Source organism: Mobula hypostoma, chromosome 5 (genome assembly GCF_963921235.1).
Source record: "Mobula hypostoma chromosome 5, sMobHyp1.1, whole genome shotgun sequence".
Classification (NCBI taxonomy): Eukaryota; Metazoa; Chordata; class Chondrichthyes; order Myliobatiformes; family Myliobatidae; genus Mobula; species Mobula hypostoma.
This window is the reverse complement of record NC_086101.1, coordinates 103,546,407-103,570,667: the sequence shown is the minus strand read 5'-3', so window position 1 is coordinate 103,570,667 and position 24,261 is coordinate 103,546,407. Positions and strand designations below refer to the sequence as shown.

The 24,261-nt window shown below is 44.6% G+C and overlaps 1 protein-coding gene across 1 annotated transcript in view; it reads right to left on the bottom strand.

The window, feature by feature from the left end:
* Nucleotides 1-24,261, bottom strand: part of dvl2 (dishevelled segment polarity protein 2) — an 82,179-nt gene that overhangs the window by 13,942 nt on the left and 43,976 nt on the right. Inside the window, exons 6-9 of the mRNA XM_063048680.1 lie at nt 19,956-20,046; nt 18,916-18,985; nt 4,471-4,610; nt 1,397-1,473 (exon numbers count right to left, since the gene is read on the bottom strand). Coding sequence (XP_062904750.1) covers nt 1,397-1,473; nt 4,471-4,610; nt 18,916-18,985; nt 19,956-20,046 — 378 coding nt within the window. The remainder of the gene's footprint in view (nt 1-1,396; nt 1,474-4,470; nt 4,611-18,915; nt 18,986-19,955; nt 20,047-24,261) is intronic.

Sequence of the window (24,261 nt, the reverse complement as noted above, 5' to 3'; positions counted from 1 at the left end):
CACTCACTCCTTCATTTTCATGCTCCGCCCTCAGAGTTTAATGTGAAATTATGCTCAGATAAAATCAGCATTTCTTGCCCACTTGATTTTAGGTGGTCAAGGGCCCTTCTTGCTTGCTCCTTCAAGGGCGTGAATTTGCTGAGCCAAACTGCCTGCTATCCCACGCTGTATGATACCAACCTGACCAAACCTGGATTTGTTAAACCCTAGAGATTCTGCCAATACTGGAAATCTTGAGCAACACACACAAAATACTGGAGGAACTCAGCAGGCCAAGCAACATCTATGCAGTCAATGTTTCAGGCCTTCACCCTTCTTCAGTACAAGAAAAGAAGGGGCTAGAAGCAGGAAAAGAAAGTGGAATTGGGAAGGAGTACAAGCTGGCAGGTGGTAGGAGAGAGAAAAGGTGGGTGTGTGGTGGATGATGTGAGAAGCGGGAGGGGATAGATGGAAGAGATAAAGGGCTGAAGAAGGAATCTGAAGGGAGAGGAGAGTGGATAATGGAAAAAGGGGAAGGAGGACGGGAACCAGAGGGAAGTGATGCGCAAGTAAGTGAAGGGAACCAGAATGGAGAATGGAAAAAAAAAGGAGCAGGAACTTCAATTTGTTTAACTTCCAGTAATTTCTCCTTCCCCCCACCCACCTTTTCTTCTCTTCACCCCTTCTCTTTGCCTATCAGATTCCTGTCTTCAGCCTTTTACCTTTATCACCTATCCCCCTCCCAGCTTCTTACCTCATTCCCCTTCCCCACCCAGTCATCTTCCCCATCACCTGGTTTCACCTCTCACCTGCCAGCCTGTACTCCTTCCCTTGCCCCCACCTTCTTATTCTGGCTTCTGCCACTCTTCCTTTCCATCCTGATGAAGGGTCTCAGCCTGAAATGTTGACTGTTTATTCCTGTCCATAGTATTCTGTATCCTGCCACCATTTTGTGTGTGTTGCTCATAAATTGGACTCAATCAGTTTCTTCCGTGAAGAGAGATAGTTTGCATTTCTGGCCAGAGACCAAGCAGATCATTTCTAGCATTTTATACTCTTATTTCAGATTTCCAACAGCTTCTGCTTCTTGTCAGAGTATTCCAATTACATTCACAGTTGCTGAATCAGTCGCCCTTCACCAGCTCTGTTCCCTGGACGCCCTAGGTCAATGCTTTGAAGACCCTTGTCTCTGCATTTAAAAATAAAATCCACAAACTTCACAACTGATCCTTGATCCAATGAGTTTTCAGCAAAGGTTCAAATTTCCTCTCCCCTTCATGGAAAGTGGTACTCCCTAACATCACCCTTGAACAGGACAGTCCTATATTCTGTGGAGCTATCTGGCTAACGCAGGCTTTCCTTGCAATGAGAGGTGGGAAAGGAGGGGTAAAAGGCCAGCCATTCTCTTGTTACTTACCCAGGTTTGTGCACAATTTCCCTCAGAACCCGCACGGCGTCATCGTTGCTCATGTTTTCGAAATTGATGTCGTTTACCTTTAGAAGACAGGAGGACCTGGAGTGAGTAACCCACTCGATATGAAAACTTGCCCACACCCAGGAATCATCATAAGTACGCAAGTATTTCAATATTAAACACAGTTATCCCAGAACAAGGTCAGCTGGATAGTGTGCAAACATCTAATTGTGCCTCTACTGCTACCCTGGCAGAGAATTCTACAGATTCACTACTCTGGGAAAACCAATTTCTCTTTATCTCTACCTAAATAATGATACCTTTACACAAACCAGCCTTCCCTCCAGTGACTGACTACACTTCCCACTGCCTCAGGAAACAGCCAACATAATCAAGGACCCCTCCCTCGCTCGCCATCCTCTCTTCCACCCCTTCTCATCGGGCAGAAGATACAAATGCTTGAAATCACAAGATGCGAAAAGCTTTTATTCTGCTGCTTTCAGACTCTTGAAGATATTTCTCATATGTAATAGACGATGCTGGGGAAGCACGGTGACAACTTTCTGGCAGCAAACTCAACTATTAACTACTTTACTACTCACTTTTTCTGGACAACAATCACTGCCTGTAACTTCCCTTTTGGAGCTGAGCTTTTGAACTGCCTGTATGACCTGACAATTCTGTGGTGTGACTGAAGCCTCAAAGGTGCAGGATGGTCGCAGCGTGGCATATACGGTCTGAATTGAGGTGGCGTGGCCCGGGTCCAAGAGCAGGAACGAGACAATATTTGGCTGCTGGAATGGACTTGGAGGCAATTTGAAGCGGTAATTCTGTGGTGAGGCAGAGTTGAGGTGGTGGAGCCCGGCCCGAGAGTGAGGAACTAGCAAATGTTCGACTAGTTTAAATGCCAGGCCAGATTGAAAAGGTTGGGGCCAGAGGGCTGCACTCGATGAACTTATGCATGGAATGGTGTCTGGATGGCACACAAAAGGCTTTTACTGTATCTCAGTACATGTGACAATGAATTGGCTGTCTGTTGTATCCAACGATGGCACTTTGATTTGTGCAGTTGAAGTGGCTGTTGAGTCCAAGCTGAGAGTGATATGGGTGTCCATCATAAGGACGTGGAAACTGCCCTGGATCTGGTAGTGGAACCACTGCTATAGCTTTCCTTGTTTTCCGGGAAGCAAGCAGTTCTGCTCAATGTCTCTCCTCTAGGTGCGCAGCCCTCCAGTAAAAAATGATATCGTATCTGTTAAATAGGGGCTGTGGTCAATTCTGATTTGATGGAGAATGGACGTGAAAGCACAGAGTAACATCTGGAGAAATTTCTGAAACGCCTGCTCGCTGCTGTCGTTACTGTGTGGTCGGGAATCTTTCGGAGGGTAGGCCTCAAAATCCCCGGCCTTGCCTGCTTTTGGCGACCGAGAAGGATGTCGAATCGTTTGGACAGAGATGGCGCTCAGTACTCGGTGTCGCAGAGCTGATCAGAGCTCGAAGTTTTCGGATGACTCAGAGTTGGATTGTGGTCGGCATGGCAGGGAGAGTTTTTCTTCCCTCTTCCGTCTGCGTGAGATGTGGGACATTTGAGAAACTTTGAACTTTACTGTGCTTATGGACCTCTTCATCAGGTTATGGTATTGTTGCACTGTTGTAACTATATGTTATAATTATGTGGCTTTGTCAGTTTTTTTAGTCTTGGTCTGTCCTGTGTTTTGTGATATCACACCAGAGGAAATAATGTATCATTTCTTAAAGTATGCATTACTAAATGACAATAAAAGAGGACTACGTGTCTTCATAATCTAATCTAGGTTGTTGTGAGCAATTCTAATCAACACACGCCAACCACTCTGGTCTTGCACTTCCTGCTCCAGCTGTTTGGGAATGTGGGCAAAAAATCAAAAGAAATACCAGTAACATGACAGAATCACATTGTCCCAAAGGTCTCCGTTTTGAGCTCCAGTTGTGAGATCTGTAGCCAGAATAGGGTGTGGGATGGGGTTTAAGGTGAGAAACAGGTAAATGATACCAGGCCTCAGCTTCCTTGCTGAAAGGTAAAAACCCAAGCAAGCAGCAATCTTCTCCCTTTGTGCCACTCTGGAGGCAATGTGCAAAGTCAAGAGCTATCAGGTTTGTTGCAGGCTCACCCAGCTGATAAAGGTGCCCACCAATGCCCACCACGAGGTTCATACAAGGAACAACTCTACCTCAGAGTAGATCATTGGGAGCACTATTGGGGATTAGCTTTATTTGTCACATGTACCACATCAAAACACAATGATGTGTGATGTTTGCATTAAGAACCACAGTCCAAGGACTGTGCTAGGGGCAGCCCACAAGTGTCAGCACACTTCTGATGTCAACATAGCATGCCCGCAACTTAGTAACCTCAGCCCATACATCTTTGGGATGTGGGAGGAAACCACACCAGCTACAGAGGAATATACAAACTCCAGCTGTCGAATTTGAACCTGCATCATTGGCACTGGAAGAGGATTATGCTAGCCACTATCTACCATGCCACCAACACTGGAGGTTAGGAGCCCACACTGTCAACAGACGTGTGATGGCTATAAGGCTTCTTTCCTCTTCATCGGGCAGATATAAAAGCCAGAAAGCACATACTACTAGGTTCAAGGACAGCTCCTATTCCACTGATATCAGACTCTTAAATGATAAGATGGACTCTCTGCTTCACAATCTATCTTATGATCTTGCATTTTACCTGCACTGCACTTTGTCTGTTCCTGTTACACTTTATTCTGCATTGTTATTGCTTTACCTTATTCTAGCTTGATATAATGATCTTATCTTTAGGAACAGTATACAGGACAAGCTTTTCACAGTACCTTGGTACTTGACAATAATAAACCAATTCCCGTATACAGGATGTGCTTTTCACTGTATCTTGATACTTGACAATAATAAACCAATTCCTAGACCACTGTTTAATTACAATACTGCCACATTTCTCAATTACGATCTCCTCATACAGACTGGCCAAACATGGTGAGCTACACTTCAGCTTCAGGGGAGTCTGGCTTTAGATTCCATTGGTGAAATTCCCAAATTACCTGTAACAGCATGTCCCCAGGTTCAATCCTTCCATCTGCTGCCACCGCTCCTCCTTTCATTATTGACCCAATGTAAATCCCTCCGTCGCCTCGCTCGTTGCTCTGACCGACAATACTGATGCCCAAGAAGTTGTACTTCTCTGAAGATGGTTAGAGACAGAAGGGTTATTTCTCTTCTCTTCATGATCAAGGCACTCTTGAGAATGCAAAAAGAATTCTTAATTATCGATACAATTTCTAAAAATAGAAGTGGCCTTAATGATCCTTCAAGCCTCCTCAGCCATTCTATGGAATGGCAGATCAGCCTTAAGGATCACCGTTCAATACAATGGCTGATCTATGTCCCTCAGTTCTACCTTCCTACCTGCCCTTACATTCCACATTAAATATATTCAAAGACACAGCCTCTGTTCTGAGGTACAGGAATTCCAAAGGCTCCCTACCCACAGGGACAAAGATCCTATTAATTTCAATATTATACAGGCAACACCATACCTTGGGACTATGCCCCTTAGTTCTGGAAGTCTTCATTAGTGGAAACACACTCACCAACCACCTCAGAATCTTACTTTTCAGTGAGGTAACCTCTAATTTAACTACACTTCACAGTAACTGAATCTGCTCAACCTTGTCACATACAGTACAGAAATGAGCCCTTTGTCCCACACTAAGTCTGTATCCCTCTTTTGTACTCTATTACTTATCAAAATGTCTCTTCAATGTTGTAATAGTGTCTGTATCTGCCATCTCCTCTGGCAGCTCGTTCCATATAACCACCACTGCCTGGGAAGAAACCTGCCTCTCATCTTTAAATTTCTCCCCTAGACTTTCAGCTTTACATAGCACTGTGCAGGGCGCTTGGCTCACATTGTACAGTGCCTAGTACAGCACCAGACAGACTATTTAACCACATTGAAGTAGAACAGTACAGCACCAGAAACACCATTTACCCACATTGACGTAGAACAGTACAGCACCAGAAACACCATTTACCCACATTGACGTAGAAGAGTTCAGCACCAGACAGACCATTTACCCACATTGAAGTAGAACAGTACAGCACCAGAAACACCATTTACCCACATTGACGTAGAACAGTACAGCACCAGAAACACCATTCACCCACATTGACGTAGAACAGTACAGCACCAGAAACACCATTTACCCACATTGAAGTAGAATAGTACACCACCAGAAACACCATTTACCCACGTTGACGTAGAATAGTTCAGCACCAGACAGACCAATTACCCACATTGACGTAGAACAGTACAGCACCAGACAGACCATTTACCCACATTGAAGTAGAATAGTACAGCACCAGACAGACTATTTACCCACATTGACGTAGAACAGTACAGCACCAGAAACACCATTTACCCACATTGACGTAGAACAGTACAGCACCAGAAACACCATTTACCCACATTGAAGTAGAATAGTACAGCACCAGACAGACCATTTACCCACATTGACGTAGAACAGTACAGCACCAGACAGACCATTTACCCACATTGACGTAGAACAGTACAGCACCAGACAGACCATTTACCCACATTGACGTAGAACAGTTCAGCACCAGACAGACCATTTACCCACATTGATGTAGAACAGTACAGCACCAGAAACACCATTTACCCACATTGACGTAGAACAGTACAGCACCAGACAGACCATTTACCCACATTGACGTAGAACAGTACAGCACCAGAAACACCATTTACCCACATTGACGTAGAACAGTACAGCACCAGACAGACCATTTACCCACATTGACGTAGAACAGTACAGCACCAGACAGACCATTTACCCACATTGACGTAGAACAGTTCAGCACCAGACAGACCATTTACCCACATTGACGTAGAACAGTACAGCACCAGACAGACCATTTACCCACATTGACGTAGAACAGTACAGCACCAGACCATTTACCCACATTGACGTAGAATAGTACAGCACCAGACAGACCAATTACCCACATTGACGTAGAACAGTACAGCACCAGAAACACCATTTACCCACATTGACGTAGAACAGTTCAGCACCAAAAACACCATTTACCCACATTGACGTAGAACAGTACAGCACCAGAAACACCATTTACCCACATTGATGTAGAACAGTACAGCACCAGACAGACCATATACCCACATTGACGTAGAACAGTACAGCACCAGACAGACCATTTACCCACATTGACGTAGAACAGTACAGCACCAGACAGACCATTCACCCACATTGACGTAGAACAGTACAGCACCAGACAGACCATTTACCCACATTGACGTAGAAGAGTACAGCACCAGACAGACCATTTACCCACATTGATGTAGAACAGTTCAGCACCAGAAACACCATTTACCCACATTGATGTAGAACAGTTCAGCACCAGACAGACCATTTACCCACATTGACGTAGAACAGTACAGCACCAGAAACACCATTTACCCACATTGACGTAGAACAGTACAGCACCAGACAGACCATTTATCCACATTGACGTAGAACAGTACAGCACCAGACAGACCATTTACCCACATTGACGTAGAACAGTACAGCACCAGACAGACCATTTACCCACATTGAAGTAGAACAGTTCAGCACCAGAAACACCATTTACCCACATTGACGTAGAACAGTACAGCACCAGACAGACCATTTACCCACATTGACGTAGAACAGTTCAGCACCAGAAACACCATTTACCCACATTGACGTAGAACAGTACAGCACCAGAAACACCATTTACCCACATTGACGTAGAACAGTACAGCACCAGACAGACCATTTACCCACATTGATGTAGAACAGTTCAGCACCAGACGGACCATTTACCCACATTGATGTAGAACAGTTCAGCACCAGACAGACCATTTACCCACATTGACGTAGAACAGTACAGCACCAGAAACACCATTTACCCACATTGATGTAGAACAGTACAGCACCAGAAACACCATTTACCCACATTGACGTAGAACAGTACAGCACCAGACAGACCATTTACCCACATTGACGTAGAACAGTACAGCACCAGACAGACCATTTACCCACATTGACGTAGAACAGTACAGCACCAGACAGACCATTTACCCACATTGACGTAGAACAGTACAGCACCAGAAACACCATTTACCCACATTGACGTAGAACAGTACAGCACCAGAAACACCATTTACCCACATTGACGTAGAACAGTACAGCACCAGACAGACCATTTACCCACATTGATGTAGAACAGTTCAGCACCAGACCATTTACCCACATTGACGTAGAACAGTACAGCACCAGAAACACCATTTACCCACATTGACATAGAACAGTACAGCACCAGACAGACCATTTACCCACATTGACGTAGAACAGTACAGCACCAGACAGACCATTTACCCACATTGACGTAGAACAGTACAGCACCAGAAACACCATTTACCCACATTGACGTAGAACAGTACAGCACCAGACAGACCATTTACCCACATTGACGTAGAACAGTACAGCACCAGAAACACCATTTACCCACATTGACGTAGAACAGTACAGCACCAGAAACACCATTTACCCACATTGATGTAGAACAGTACAGCACCAGACAGACCATTTACCCACATTGATGTAGAACAGTTCAGCACCAGAAACACCATTTACCCACATTGACGTAGAATAGTACAGCACCAGACAGACCATTTACCCACATTGACGTAGAACAGTACAGCACCAGAAACACCAATTACCCACATTGATGTAGAACAGTACAGCACCAGAAACACCATTTACCCACATTGACGTAGAACAGTACAGCACCAGACAGACCATTTACCCACATTGACGTAGAACAGTACAGCACCAGAAACACCATATACCCACATTGACGTAGAACAGTTCAGCACCAGACAGACCATTTACCCACATTGACGTAGAACAGTACAGCACCAGAAACACCATTTACCCACATTGACGTAGAACAGTACAGCACCAGATAGACCATTTACCCACATTGACGTAGAACAGTACAGCACCAGACAGACCATTCACCCACATTGACGTAGAACAGTTCAGCACCAGACAGACCATTCACCCACATTGACGTAGAACAGTACAGCACCAGACAGACCATTTACCCACATTGATGTAGAACAGTTCAGCACCAGAAACACCATTTACCCACATTGACGTAGAACAGTACAGCACCAGACAGACCATTTACCCACATTGATGTAGAACAGTTCAGCACCAGAAACACTATTTACCCACATTGACGTAGAACAGTACAGCACCAGAAACACCATTTACCCACATTGACGTAGAACAGTACAGCACCAGACAGACCATTTACCCACATTGACGTAGAACAGTTCAGCACCAGACAGACCATTTACCCACATTGATGTAGAACAGTACAGCACCAGAAACACCATTTACCCACATTGACGTAGAACAGTACAGCACCAGACAGACCATTTACCCACATTGATGTAGAACAGTTCAGCACCAGACAGACCATTTACCCACATTGACGTAGAACAGTACAGCACCAGAAACACCATTTACCCACATTGATGTAGAACAGTACAGCACCAGACAGACCATTTACCCACATTGACGTAGAATAGTTCAGCACCAGACAGACCATTTACCCACATTGACGTAGAACAGTACAGCACCAGAAACACCATTTACCCACATTGACGTAGAACAGTACAGCACCAGACAGACCATTTACCCACATTGACGTAGAACAGTACAGCACCAGACAGACCATTTACCCACATTGACGTAGAACAGTACAGCACCAGAAACACCATTTACCCACATTGACGTAGAACAGTACAGCACCAGACAGACCATTTACCCACATTGATGTAGAACAGTACAGCACCAGAAACACCATTTACCCACATTGACGTAGAACAGTACAGCACCAGACAGACCATTTACCCACATTGATGTAGAACAGTACAGCACCAGACAGACCATTTACCCACATTGACGTAGAATAGTTCAGCACCAGACAGACCATTTACCCACATTGACGTAGAACAGTACAGCACCAGAAACACCATTTACCCACATTGATGTAGAACAGTACAGCACCAGACAGACCATTTACCCACATTGACGTAGAATAGTTCAGCACCAGACAGACCATTTACCCACATTGACGTAGAACAGTACAGCACCAGAAACACCATTTACCCACATTGACGTAGAACAGTACAGCACCAGACAGACCATTTACCCACATTGACGTAGAACAGTACAGCACCAGACAGACCATTTACCCACATTGACGTAGAATAGTTCAGCACCAGACAGACCATTTACCCACATTGACGTAGAACAGTACAGCACCAGAAACACCATTTACCCACATTGACGTAGAACAGTACAGCACCAGACAGACCATTTACCCACATTGACGTAGAACAGTACAGCACCAGACAGACCATTTACCCACATTGACGTAGAACAGTACAGCACCAGACAGACCATTTACCCACATTGACGTAGAACAGTACAGCACCAGAAACACCATTTACCCACATTGATGTAGAACAGTACAGCACCAGAAACACCATTTACCCACATTGACGTAGAACAGTACAGCACCAGACAGACCATTTACCCACATTGACGTAGAACAGTACAGCACCAGAAACACCATTTATCCACGTTGACGTAGAACAGTACAGCACCAGACAGAACATTTACCCACATTGACGTAGAACAGTACAGCACCAGAAACACCATTTATCCACGTTGACGTAGAACAGTACAGCACCAGACAGACCATTTACCCACATTGACGTAGAACAGTACAGCACCAGACAGACCATTCACCCACATTGACGTAGAACAGTACAGCACCAGACAGACCATTCACCCACATTGACGTAGAACAGTACAGCACCAGACAGATCATTTACCCATATTGACGTAGAACAGTACAGCACCAGACCATTTACCCACGTTGACGCAGAACAGTACAGCACCAGACAGATCATTTACCCACATTGACGTAGAACAGTACAGCACCAGAAACACCATTTACCCACATTGACGTAGAATAGTACAGCACCAGACAGACCATTTACCCACATTGATGTAGAACAGTACAGCACCAGACAGACCATTTACCCACATTGATGTAGAACAGTTCAGCACCAGAAACACCATTTACCCACATTGACGTAGAATAGTACAGCACCAGACAGACCATTTACCCACATTGACGTAGAACAGTACAGCACCAGAAACACCAATTACCCACATTGATGTAGAACAGTACAGCACCAGAAACACCATTTACCCACATTGACGTAGAACAGTACAGCACCAGACAGACCATTTACCCACATTGACGTAGAACAGTACAGCACCAGAAACACCATATACCCACATTGACGTAGAACAGTTCAGCACCAGACAGACCATTTACCCACATTGACGTAGAACAGTACAGCACCAGAAACACCATTTACCCACATTGACGTAGAACAGTACAGCACCAGATAGACCATTTACCCACATTGACGTAGAACAGTACAGCACCAGACAGACCATTCACCCACATTGACGTAGAACAGTTCAGCACCAGACAGACCATTCACCCACATTGACGTAGAACAGTACAGCACCAGACAGACCATTTACCCACATTGATGTAGAACAGTTCAGCACCAGAAACACCATTTACCCACATTGACGTAGAACAGTACAGCACCAGACAGACCATTTACCCACATTGATGTAGAACAGTTCAGCACCAGAAACACTATTTACCCACATTGACGTAGAACAGTACAGCACCAGAAACACCATTTACCCACATTGACGTAGAACAGTACAGCACCAGACAGACCATTTACCCACATTGACGTAGAACAGTTCAGCACCAGACAGACCATTTACCCACATTGACGTAGAACAGTACAGCACCAGACAGACCATTTACCCACATTGACGTAGAACAGTACAGCACCAGACCATTTACCCACATTGACGTAGAATAGTACAGCACCAGACAGACCAATTACCCACATTGACGTAGAACAGTACAGCACCAGAAACACCATTTACCCACATTGACGTAGAACAGTTCAGCACCAAAAACACCATTTACCCACATTGACGTAGAACAGTACAGCACCAGAAACACCATTTACCCACATTGATGTAGAACAGTACAGCACCAGACAGACCATTTACCCACATTGACGTAGAACAGTACAGCACCAGACAGACCATTTACCCACATTGACGTAGAACAGTACAGCACCAGACAGACCATTCACCCACATTGACGTAGAACAGTACAGCACCAGACAGACCATTTACCCACATTGACGTAGAAGAGTACAGCACCAGACAGACCATTTACCCACATTGATGTAGAACAGTTCAGCACCAGAAACACCATTTACCCACATTGATGTAGAACAGTTCAGCACCAGACAGACCATTTACCCACATTGACGTAGAACAGTACAGCACCAGAAACACCATTTACCCACATTGACGTAGAACAGTACAGCACCAGACAGACCATTTATCCACATTGAGTAGAACAGTCAGCACCACGTTCAGACAGCGGACCATTTACCCACATGACGTAGAACAGTCAGCACCAGACAGACCATTTACCCACATTGACGTAGAACAGTCAGCACCAGAAACAGACCATTTACCCACATTGACGTAGAACAGTACAGCACCAGACAGACATTTACCCACATTATACCCACATTGAGTAGAACAGTTCAGCACCAGACAGACCATTTACCCACATTGACGTAGAACAGTACAGCACCAGAAACACCATTTACCCACATTGATGTAGAACAGTACAGCACCAGAAACACCATTTACCCACATTGACGTAGAACAGTACAGCACCAGACAGACCATTTAACCACATTGACGTAGAACAGTACAGCACCAGACAGACCATTTACCCACATTGAAGTAGAACAGTTCAGCACCAGAAACACCATTTACCCACATTGACGTAGAACAGTACAGCACCAGACAGACCATTTACCCACATTGACGTAGAACAGTTCAGCACCAGAAACACCATTTACCCACATTGACGTAGAACAGTACAGCACCAGAAACACCATTTACCCACATTGACGTAGAACAGTACAGCACCAGACAGACCATTTACCCACATTGATGTAGAACAGTTCAGCACCAGACGGACCATTTACCCACATTGATGTAGAACAGTTCAGCACCAGACAGACCATTTACCCACATTGACGTAGAACAGTACAGCACCAGAAACACCATTTACCCACATTGACGTAGAACAGTACAGCACCAGAAACACCATTTACCCACATTGACGTAGAACAGTACAGCACCAGACAGACCATTTACCCACATTGACGTAGAACAGTACAGCACCAGACAGACCATTTACCCACATTGACGTAGAACAGTACAGCACCAGACAGACCATTTACCCACATTGACGTAGAACAGTACAGCACCAGACAGACCATTTACCCACATTGACGTAGAACAGTACAGCACCAGAAACACCATTTACCCACATTGACGTAGAACAGTACAGCACCAGAAACACCATTTACCCACATTGACGTAGAACAGTACAGCACCAGACAGACCATTTACCCACATTGATGTAGAACAGTTCAGCACCAGACCATTTACCCACATTGACGTAGAACAGTACAGCACCAGAAACACCATTTACCCACATTGACATAGAACAGTACAGCACCAGACAGACCATTTACCCACATTGACGTAGAACAGTACAGCACCAGACAGACCATTTACCCACATTGACGTAGAACAGTACAGCACCAGAAACACCATTTACCCACATTGACGTAGAACAGTACAGCACCAGACAGACCATTTACCCACATTGACGTAGAACAGTACAGCACCAGAAACACCATTTACCCACATTGACGTAGAACAGTACAGCACCAGAAACACCATTTACCCACATTGATGTAGAACAGTACAGCACCAGACAGACCATTTACCCACATTGATGTAGAACAGTTCAGCACCAGAAACACCATTTACCCACATTGACGTAGAATAGTACAGCACCAGACAGACCATTTACCCACATTGACGTAGAACAGTACAGCACCAGAAACACCATTTACCCACATTGACGTAGAACAGTACAGCACCAGACAGACCATTTACCCACATTGACGTAGAACAGTACAGCACCAGAAACACACCATTTACCCACATTGACGTAGAACAGTACAGCACCAGACAGACCATTTACCCACATTGACGTAGAACAGTACAGCACCAGAAACACCATATACCCACATTGACGTAGAACAGTTCAGCACCAGACAGACCATTTACCCACATTGATGTAGAACAGTTCAGCACCAGAAACACTATTTACCCACATTGACGTAGAACAGTACAGCACCAGAAACACCATTTACCCACATTGACGTAGAACAGTACAGCACCAGACAGACCATTCACCCACATTGACGTAGAACAGTTCAGCACCAGACAGACCATTCACCCACATTGACGTAGAACAGTACAGCACCAGACAGACCATTTACCCACATTGACGTAGAACAGTACAGCACCAGAAACACCATTTACCCACATTGACGTAGAACAGTACAGCACCAGAAACACCATTTACCCACATTGACGTAGAACAGTACAGCACCAGACAGTCAGCACCAGAAACACCATTTACCCACATTGACGTAGAACAGTACAGCACCAGACAGACCATTTACCCACATTGATGTAGAACAGTTCAGCACCAGAAACACTATTTACCCACATTGACGTAGAACAGTACCATTTACCCACATTGACGTAGAACAGTACAGCACCAGAAACACCATTTACCCACATTGACGTAGAACAGTACAGCACCAGACAGACCATTTACCCACATTGACGTAGAACAGTTCAGCACCAGACAGACCATTTACCCACATTGACGTAGAACAGTACAGCACCAGAAACACCATTTACCCACATTGACGTAGAACAGTACAGCACCAGACAGACCATTTACCCACATTGATGTAGAACAGTTCAGCACCAGACAGACCATTTACCCACATTGATGAACCATTTACCCACATTGAGGTAGAACAGTACAGCACCAGAAACACCATTTACCCACATTGACGTAGAACAGTACAGCACCAGAAACACCATTTACCCACATTGATGTAGAACAGTACAGCACCAGACAGACCATTTACCCACATTGACGTAGAATAGTTCAGCACCAGACAGACCATTTACCCACATTGACGTAGAACAGTACAGCACCAGAAACACCATTTACCCACATTGACGTAGAACAGTACAGCACCAGACAGACCATTTACCCACATTGACGTAGAACAGTACAGCACCAGACAGACCATTTACCCACATTGACGTAGAACAGTACAGCACCAGAAACACCATTTACCCACATTGACGTAGAACAGTACAGCACCAGACAGACCATTTACCCACATTGACGTAGAACAGTGCAGCACCAGAAACACCATTTACCCACATTGACGTAGAACAGTACAGCACCAGACAGACCAATTACCCACATTGATGTAGAACAGTACAGCACCAGAAACACCATTTACCCACATTGATGTAGAACAGTACAGCACCAGAAACACCATTTACCCACATTGACGTAGAACAGTACAGCACCAGACAGACCATTTACCCACATTGACGTAGAACAGTACAGCACCAGAAACACCATTTACCCACATTGATGTAGAACAGTACAGCACCAGAAACACCATTTACCCACATTGACGTAGAACAGTACAGCACCAGACAGACCATTTACCCACATTGACGTAGAACAGTACAGCACCAGAAACACCATTTATCCACGTTGACGTAGAACAGTACAGCACCAGACAGAACATTTACCCACATTGACGTAGAACAGTACAGCACCAGAAACACCATTTATCCACGTTGACGTAGAACAGTACAGCACCAGACAGACCATTTACCCACATTGACGTAGAACAGTACAGCACCAGACAGACCATTCACCCACATTGACGTAGAACAGTACAGCACCAGACAGACCATTCACCCACATTGACGTAGAACAGTACAGCACCAGACAGATCATTTACCCATATTGACGTAGAACAGTACAGCACCAGACCATTTACCCACGTTGACGCAGAACAGTACAGCACCAGACAGATCATTTACCCACATTGACGTAGAACAGTACAGCACCAGAAACACCATTTACCCACATTGACGTAGAATAGTACAGCACCAGACAGACCATTTACCCACATTGATGTAGAACAGTACAGCACCAGACAGACCATTTACCCACATTGATGTAGAACAGTTCAGCACCAGAAACACCATTTACCCACATTGACGTAGAATAGTACAGCACCAGACAGACCATTTACCCACATTGACGTAGAACAGTACAGCACCAGAAACACCAATTACCCACATTGATGTAGAACAGTACAGCACCAGAAACACCATTTACCCACATTGACGTAGAACAGTACAGCACCAGACAGACCATTTACCCACATTGACGTAGAACAGTACAGCACCAGAAACACCATATACCCACATTGACGTAGAACAGTTCAGCACCAGACAGACCATTTACCCACATTGACGTAGAACAGTACAGCACCAGAAACACCATTTACCCACATTGACGTAGAACAGTACAGCACCAGAAACACCATTCACCCACATTGACGTAGAACAGTACAGCACCAGACAGACCATTTACCCACATTGATGTAGAACAGTTCAGCACCAGAAACACCATTTACCCACATTGACGTAGAACAGTACAGCACCAGACAGACCATTTACCCACATTGATGTAGAACAGTACAGCACCAGAAACACTTAGACCATTTACCCACATTGACGTAGAACAGTACAGCACCAGACAGACCATTCACCCACATTGACGTAGAACAGTTCAGCACCAGACAGACCATTCACCCACATTGACGTAGAACAGTACAGCACCAGACAGACCATTTACCCACATTGATGTAGAACAGTTCAGCACCAGAAACACCATTTACCCACATTGACGTAGAACAGTACAGCACCAGACAGACCATTTACCCACATTGATGTAGAACAGTTCAGCACCAGAAACACTATTTACCCACATTGACGTAGAACAGTACAGCACCAGAAACACCATTTACCCACATTGACGTAGAACAGTACAGCACCAGACAGACCATTTACCCACATTGACGTAGAACAGTTCAGCACCAGACAGACCATTTACCCACATTGATGTAGAACAGTACAGCACCAGAAACACCATTTACCCACATTGACGTAGAACAGTACAGCACCAGACAGACCATTTACCCACATTGATGTAGAACAGTTCAGCACCAGACAGACCATTTACCCACATTGACGTAGAACAGTACAGCACCAGAAACACCATTTACCCACATTGATGTAGAACAGTACAGCACCAGACAGACCATTTACCCACATTGACGTAGAATAGTTCAGCACCAGACAGACCATTTACCCACATTGACGTAGAACAGTACAGCACCAGAAACACCATTTACCCACATTGACGTAGAACAGTACAGCACCAGACAGACCATTTACCCACATTGACGTAGAACAGTACAGCACCAGACAGACCATTTACCCACATTGACGTAGAACAGTGCAGCACCAGAAACACCATTTACCCACATTGACGTAGAACAGTACAGCACCAGACAGACCAATTACCCACATTGATGTAGAACAGTACAGCACCAGAAACACCATTTACCCACATTGATGTAGAACAGTACAGCACCAGAAACACCATTGACCCACATTGACGTAGAACAGTACAGCACCAGACAGACCATTTACCCACATTGACGTAGAACAGTACAGCACCAGAAACACCATTTATCCACGTTGACGTAGAACAGTACAGCACCAGACAGACCATTTACCCACATTGACGTAGAACAGTACAGCACCAGAAACACCATTTATCCACGTTGACGTAGAACAGTACAGCACCAGACAGACCATTTACCCACATTGACGTAGAACAGTACAGCACCAGACAGACCATTCACCCACATTGACGTAGAACAGTACAGCACCAGACAGACCATTCACCCACATTGACGTAGAACAGTACAGCACCAGACAGATCATTTACCCATATTGACGTAGAACAGTACAGCACCAGACCATTTACCCACGTTGACGCAGAACAGTACAGCACCAGACAGATCATTTACCCACATTGACGTAGAACAGTACAGCACCAGAAACACCATTTACCCACATTGACGTAGAATAGTACAGCACCAGACAGACCATTTACCCACATTGATGTAGAACAGTACAGCACCAGAAACACCATTTACCCACATTGACGTAGAATAGTACAGCACCAGACAGACCATTTACCCACATTGATGTAGAACAGTACAGCACCAGAAACACCATTTACCCACATTGACGTAGAACAGTACAGCACCAGACAGACCATTTACCCACATTGACGTAGAACAGTACAGCACCAGACAGACCATTTACCCACATTGACGTAGAACAGTTCAGCACCAGACAGACCATTTACCCATATTGAAGTAGAACAGTACAGCACCAGACAGACCATTTACCCACATTGATGTAGAACAGTACAGCACCAGATAGACCATTTACCCACATTGACGTAGAACAGTACAGCACCAGACAGACCATTTACCCACATTGACGTAGAACAGTACAGCACCAGACAGACCATTTACCCACATTGACGTAGAACAGTTCAGCACCAGACAGACCATTTACCCATATTGAAGTAGAACAGTACAGCACCAGAAACACCATTTACCCACATTGACGTAGAACAGTACAGCACCAGACAGACCATTTACCCACATTGACGTAGAACAGTTCAGCACCAGACAGACCATTTAGCCCATTGATGTGACAATCTTGATGCAAATTTACACTAAATGTCCTCCACTTGAGCATCATCCATGACTCACCATTCAGAGTCAGGTTTAATATCACCAGCATAAATTGTGAAATTCGTCTTTGCAATACAAAATAATAGAGGCAAAAATGCACATACATACACAGATATCTAATGGGATTGGGGAAAAGTGTTTCTGAATCATTGAATGTGTCTTCGGGTTAATGTACTTCCTTCCTGTTGTTAGCAATGAGAACAAGGCATGACCTGGGTGGTGGGGGTCCTTAATGCCAGATGCACCTTTTTTGAGGCATCGCTCCTAGAAGACGTCCTGGATATTTCTGAGGCTAGTAACCATGATGGAGCTGACATAAGATTACAAGTGACTGCAGCTTATCTTGATCTCTCATTCCCCTCATATACATGTGTCTACCTAAAGGTGACCCACTTACCCATGTTTAGTGTGACCGTGATGATGTTCAGGGACATTGTTGAGTCAGTGACGCTGCTGAACGAGGATGCCTATGAAGGGTTATAACCAGAGGAACAACATTAAGTGAAGTGTAGAAAATCTACGGAGTGTGAAACTACTTTTGATTCAAACCATAACAACTGGGCAGGGAGAAGCAGGACAAACCAAGACAGGGCAAGTTTATTTTTTGATAGCTTTTATGAGTTTTTATATTAAGAATTTTACATTTTTATAATCAGATTTTTTAAAATATTCAGAAATATTAAGATTACCTTTGTGACCCGCACATCGAAACATACAGTGAGATGTGTCATTTTCATCAACCACCATAGTCCGAGATTGTGCAAGTGTCACTGTGCTTCCGGTGCCTACAATTTACTAACCCTTACTAAACTATACATATTTGGATTGTGGGAGGAAACCCACGCAATCATGAGGAAAACATACTAACTTCTTACAGGCTGCCATGGGAATTGAACCCTGATGCGAGTGCTGGTGTCGTATAGCACAATGTTAACTACTACACTACTGTCTCATTTTGAATTCTTTTTAAACAGAACCTTCTGGGCTTTCAAAGAAAGAAGGTATTTTAGCATTTAAAGGAAGATTTGCCAATGGAAGACAAATTAATAGAATTGATTAAAACTCGGGAGAGAAAAGAGCACAATTTACAGTTTAGAATACAGCTTGCAAAAGATTTAGAGATAAATATTAAAAGGCTCAATTTACAATACTCCAGGAGCACAGCATCTGAATGGGGCTATTGCAGAGAACCAGACAGGCCCCTCCTGCTCCGTAGTAACATGAAGGGAACTACATCCACAGCAATGATTTTCTGCACTAACTGATTACACATGCGATCACTGAACTGGCTGTGATTTAGGAAGGATGGGATAGGGGACAGGGGACAGGGGACAATGGTTGGGAGCTACGGGTGTCCAAGGAAGATCAAGGCCATCGGGCTGGAACAATCATCATTTCTACTTTTGATTTGCAAAGAAAATTGTGCAGATCTCTTACGCGCTCAAGACGTGCTGGTCGCTGCTTCCGCCTGCGCCGATGGCGTTTCAGGATCCGGGAAGCATTACTTTGTTCTGTGGAGCTGCTGAACCTGGGGAGAGAAAATCAAACAAAGTCCAGGAAATCCACATCACCCACACTGCAAGGTTGCTTTTGTCTTTCTGGGAGATACTCCACTGTTTCTCTCCTTCTCCACCCACCCTGTAAACTTCCCAAACACGAGGTGCTGATAGAGTAATTCTCACGCTTACTTCAAGTTCTAGCATCGTGCTTTTCCTCCTCTTGTTCATCTCCTGGTTAAACCATCAGCTCATTTTACACAGACCCTTTACCCGTCTCTTCCCTTCTAAAGCAGATGAAAGGAAGATAGCTGGTGTTGTTGATAGTGTAGGAGGTTGTCATAGGTTGGAACAGGACATTGACAGGATGCAGAGATGGGCTGATAAATGGCAGATGGAGTTCAATCTCGAAAAAGATGGGGGCCAGAATGGACAATGGTAAAAGAGAAGGGTGGCGGAGAGAAAAAATTACCAGAAGTTAGAGAAATTGATGTTCATGGTCTTTTTACCTTTCCCCATTCTGGTGCCCCGCTCACCCCTTCTCTTCTCCTCACCTGCCCATCACCTCCCTCCTCCTTCCCTTTCTTTCATGGCTGTCAGTCATCTCCCATTAGATTCCTTTTTTTCTGGCGTGTGCCTGCATCCGTGATGATGTCTTTTTCATGGCTTTTTACAAGGCGCGGAAAGAGAGAGAGAGATAGAGAGATAGATAGAGAGATAGATAGAGATAGAGATATAGAGAGATAGATAGATAGAGAGAGACTGACTGTGTGGCGCGCCACTCCTCACACAGACACTTTCACAGTATTTTCCCTTTATTTTACAAGGTCAAGTTGCGATCTCGACACTCAACCTGGCACAGACGGAAATCGTACTCAGGAGCGGACCCAAATGGTTTCGAACCCGGGAACCTCCGCTCCCGGGTCCGGCGCCGATGTTATTGAGCCACCAACCGGCCCTAGATTCCTTAAGCCCTTCACCTCTTTGACCTATTCCCTCCTAGTTTCTCACATCATCCCCTTTCCTCAACCACAAACCTTCTATCTCACATGGTCTCATCAATCACCTGCCAGCTTGTATTTCTTCCTCTCCACCCAACTTTTTACTCTGGCTTCTTTCCCTTTCCAATCCCGATGATGGGTCTCAACCCAAAATATTAACTATTTATTCCCCTCCAAAGATGCTGCTAAGCTCTTCCAGCTTGCTCTAGATTTCTGGAATCTGCAGAATCTCCTGTGCTTATCAAATCCAGTTTTGGTTGGATTGGAGTACAGTGAGGGAAGGCAGGCAGTTTGGCCCAACAAGCTCACAACCTTGAGAAGGAGCAATCAAAAAGAGCTGTTGACTACTTAAGTGGACAAGTAAAGCTGATTTCACCTGAGCATAGTTTCACATTAACTGTGAGGAAATGAGCAGTGGTGAGAGAAAAGGCAGCCAGCTCCACACATAGTTAGAGCTTTTCTCTTTGCAGCCAAGGAGGATGAGCGGTTATTCTACAGATGTATACAGTGGACAACTAGACTTTTTCCCAGAGTGGAAATGGATAATACCAGGGGGCATAATTTTAATGTGATTGGAGGGGAGTAACAAGGATGATGGTAGGGGCAGACATATTTGGGACATTTAAGGGAATCTTAGATAGGTACACAGAAGTAAGAAAAATGGAGGACCACGTGGAAAGGAAGAGTGAGATCGATCTTGGAGGAAGTTGAAAGGTCAACACCACATTTTGGACCAAAGGGACTGTATTGTGCTGTTTTATAACACTGCAACCTTTTTCCAGGTTTGGTAAATCAAGAACTAGAGCAGAGTTTTGAGGTGAGGGGAGAAATTGAGTAACAACCCAAATGGTAAATGAGACTGCAGATGCTGAAATCCAGAGCAACCAAACAAAAAACAGCACTGGAGGGACTCAGTGGGTCAGGTGGCACCTTGGGAGGTAAATGGACAGGCAACATGTCAGGTCGAGATCCTTCATCGAGACTGACGTTGGTATGTGTTTGGAATGAGCTGGAAGAAAAAGTGGTTCAGGCAAGCACAACAGCAACATTTAAAGGGCACTTGGACAGCTATATGGTTAGGAAAGGATTAGAGGGATATCAGCCAAATAAGACTTGCTTGGAGGGATATATGTCTGGCATGGATCGTTGGGTTAAAGGCTGACTTCTGCGCTTAAGACTCCATATGGTCACCCTTGGGCAAGGTGTAGTACCTGCTTAGCCCCTCTACCCCACCCCGATCAGGGTCACGTGAAGCCATGTGAGAAGGTGGTGGATGATCATATGAGCAGTTGGTGCATATCACAAGTCCTGGTTATGCGACCACTGATGCCAAGCAGACAATTTCTTTGGCTGGGGTCACCAGTCTTGTGAAGACACTGTCCAGAAGGAAGTAACTGCAAACCATTTAAGTAGAAAAATTTGCTAAGAACTTGGAAAAACCTTGATGGCCTACGTCATACAACAGAGCAGATAATGAATGAACGGTGACTTAGTAGTAAAATGGATTCAGCAGTGGCTATACGGGAGACGCCAGAGAGCAGTGGTGGATAACTGTGTCAGATTGGAGGAGGGTGTGTAGCGGTGTGCCTCAGGGATCTGTACTGGGTCCAATGTTGTTAGTCATATATATTAATGATCTGGATGATGGGGTAGTAAATTGGATTAGTAAGTATGCAGATGATACTAAGATAGGTGGTGTTGTGGATGATGAAGTAGGTTTTCAAAGCTTGCAGAGAGGTTTAGGCCAGTTAGAAGAGTGAGCTGAAAGATGGCAGATGGAGTTTAATGCTGAAAAATGTGAGGTGCTACGTTTTGGTAGGACTAATCAAAATAGGACATACATAGTAAATGGTAGGGCATTGAAGAATGCTGTAGAACAGAGGGATCGAGGAATAATGGTGCATAGTTCCCTGAAGGTGGAATCTCATGTGGATAGGGTGGTGAAGAAAGCTTTTGGTATGCTGGCTTTTATAAATCAGAGCATTGAGTATACGAGTTGGGATGTAATGTTGAAATTGTATAAAGCATTGGTAAGGCCAAATTTGGAGTATTGTGTACAGTTCTGGTCACCAAATTATAGAAAAGATGTCAATAAAATTGAGAGAGTACAGAGGAGGTTTACTAAAATGTTGCTTAGGTTTCATCTCCTAAGTTACAGAGGAAGGTTGAATAGATTAGGTCTTTATTCTTTGGAGCATAGAAGGCTGAGGGGGGACTTGATAGAGGTGTTTAAAATTATAGGGGGATTGATAGAGTTGATGTGGATAGGCTTTTTCCATTGAGAGTGGGGGAGATTCAAACAAGAGGACACGAGTTGAGAGTTAAAGGGCAAAAGTTTAGGGGTAACACAAGGGGGAACTTCTTTAGTCAGAGAGTGGTAGCTGTGTGGAACGAGCTTCCAGCAGAAGTGGTTGAGGCAGGTTCGATGTTGTCGTTTAAAGTTAAATTGGACAGCTATATGGACAGGAAAGGAATGGAGGGTTATGGGCTGAGTGCAGGTCGGTGGGACTAGGTGAGAGTAAGAGTTCGGCATGGACTAGAAGGGCTGAGATGGTTTCCGTGCTGTAATTTTTATATGGTGACTCCATGTCACTGAGTCTGTGATGCTGAGTAGAAGAGTATACACTTCTTACTACAATTACACAGGGCCTTGTTACATTAACACCTGGATTATTCATTGTACTTCCTTCCAACAAGGATTCAGCTGGCCGGTTCCTGGGAAGGGAGGTTTGTTGTACATGTAGGCTAGGTCTCTACTCTTGGTAGAGTTTTGATATCTTAAAGTCATGCAAACTTGAGATGGCCAAAGGCAGGCAGGGACTCAATGGCTGCTTCCATGCTTTATCTCTCTATGACTAACTCATTTTGGTAGATATGGGCAGCATAGAGAGAGAGCAAGCACAGAAACAGGCTGTTCAGCCCATCATGTGCTTTACCTAGCTAGGGAATCTAGAAACAAAAGAAAACAAGTTAAGAAATGGGCCACTGAGGAATGAAATAAGTTTCTTCACTTGAATGGTGGTGGATGTTTGGGACCCCCAGAGTGCACCAAATAGCCAGATCTTGATCTTAGAGGAATCGGGGATACAGAGCTAGGAAATATTGCTGAGCTACATCAGCCATGATCTTATTGAAGGCTACGGCAGGCCTACTATTTCTCATGTTCGTAAATCATAAAACACCCAGACTGGCAGTGAGATCAGTGGTTACTGAGGGAATGGATCAAAAAGTTTAAGATATTCAGAT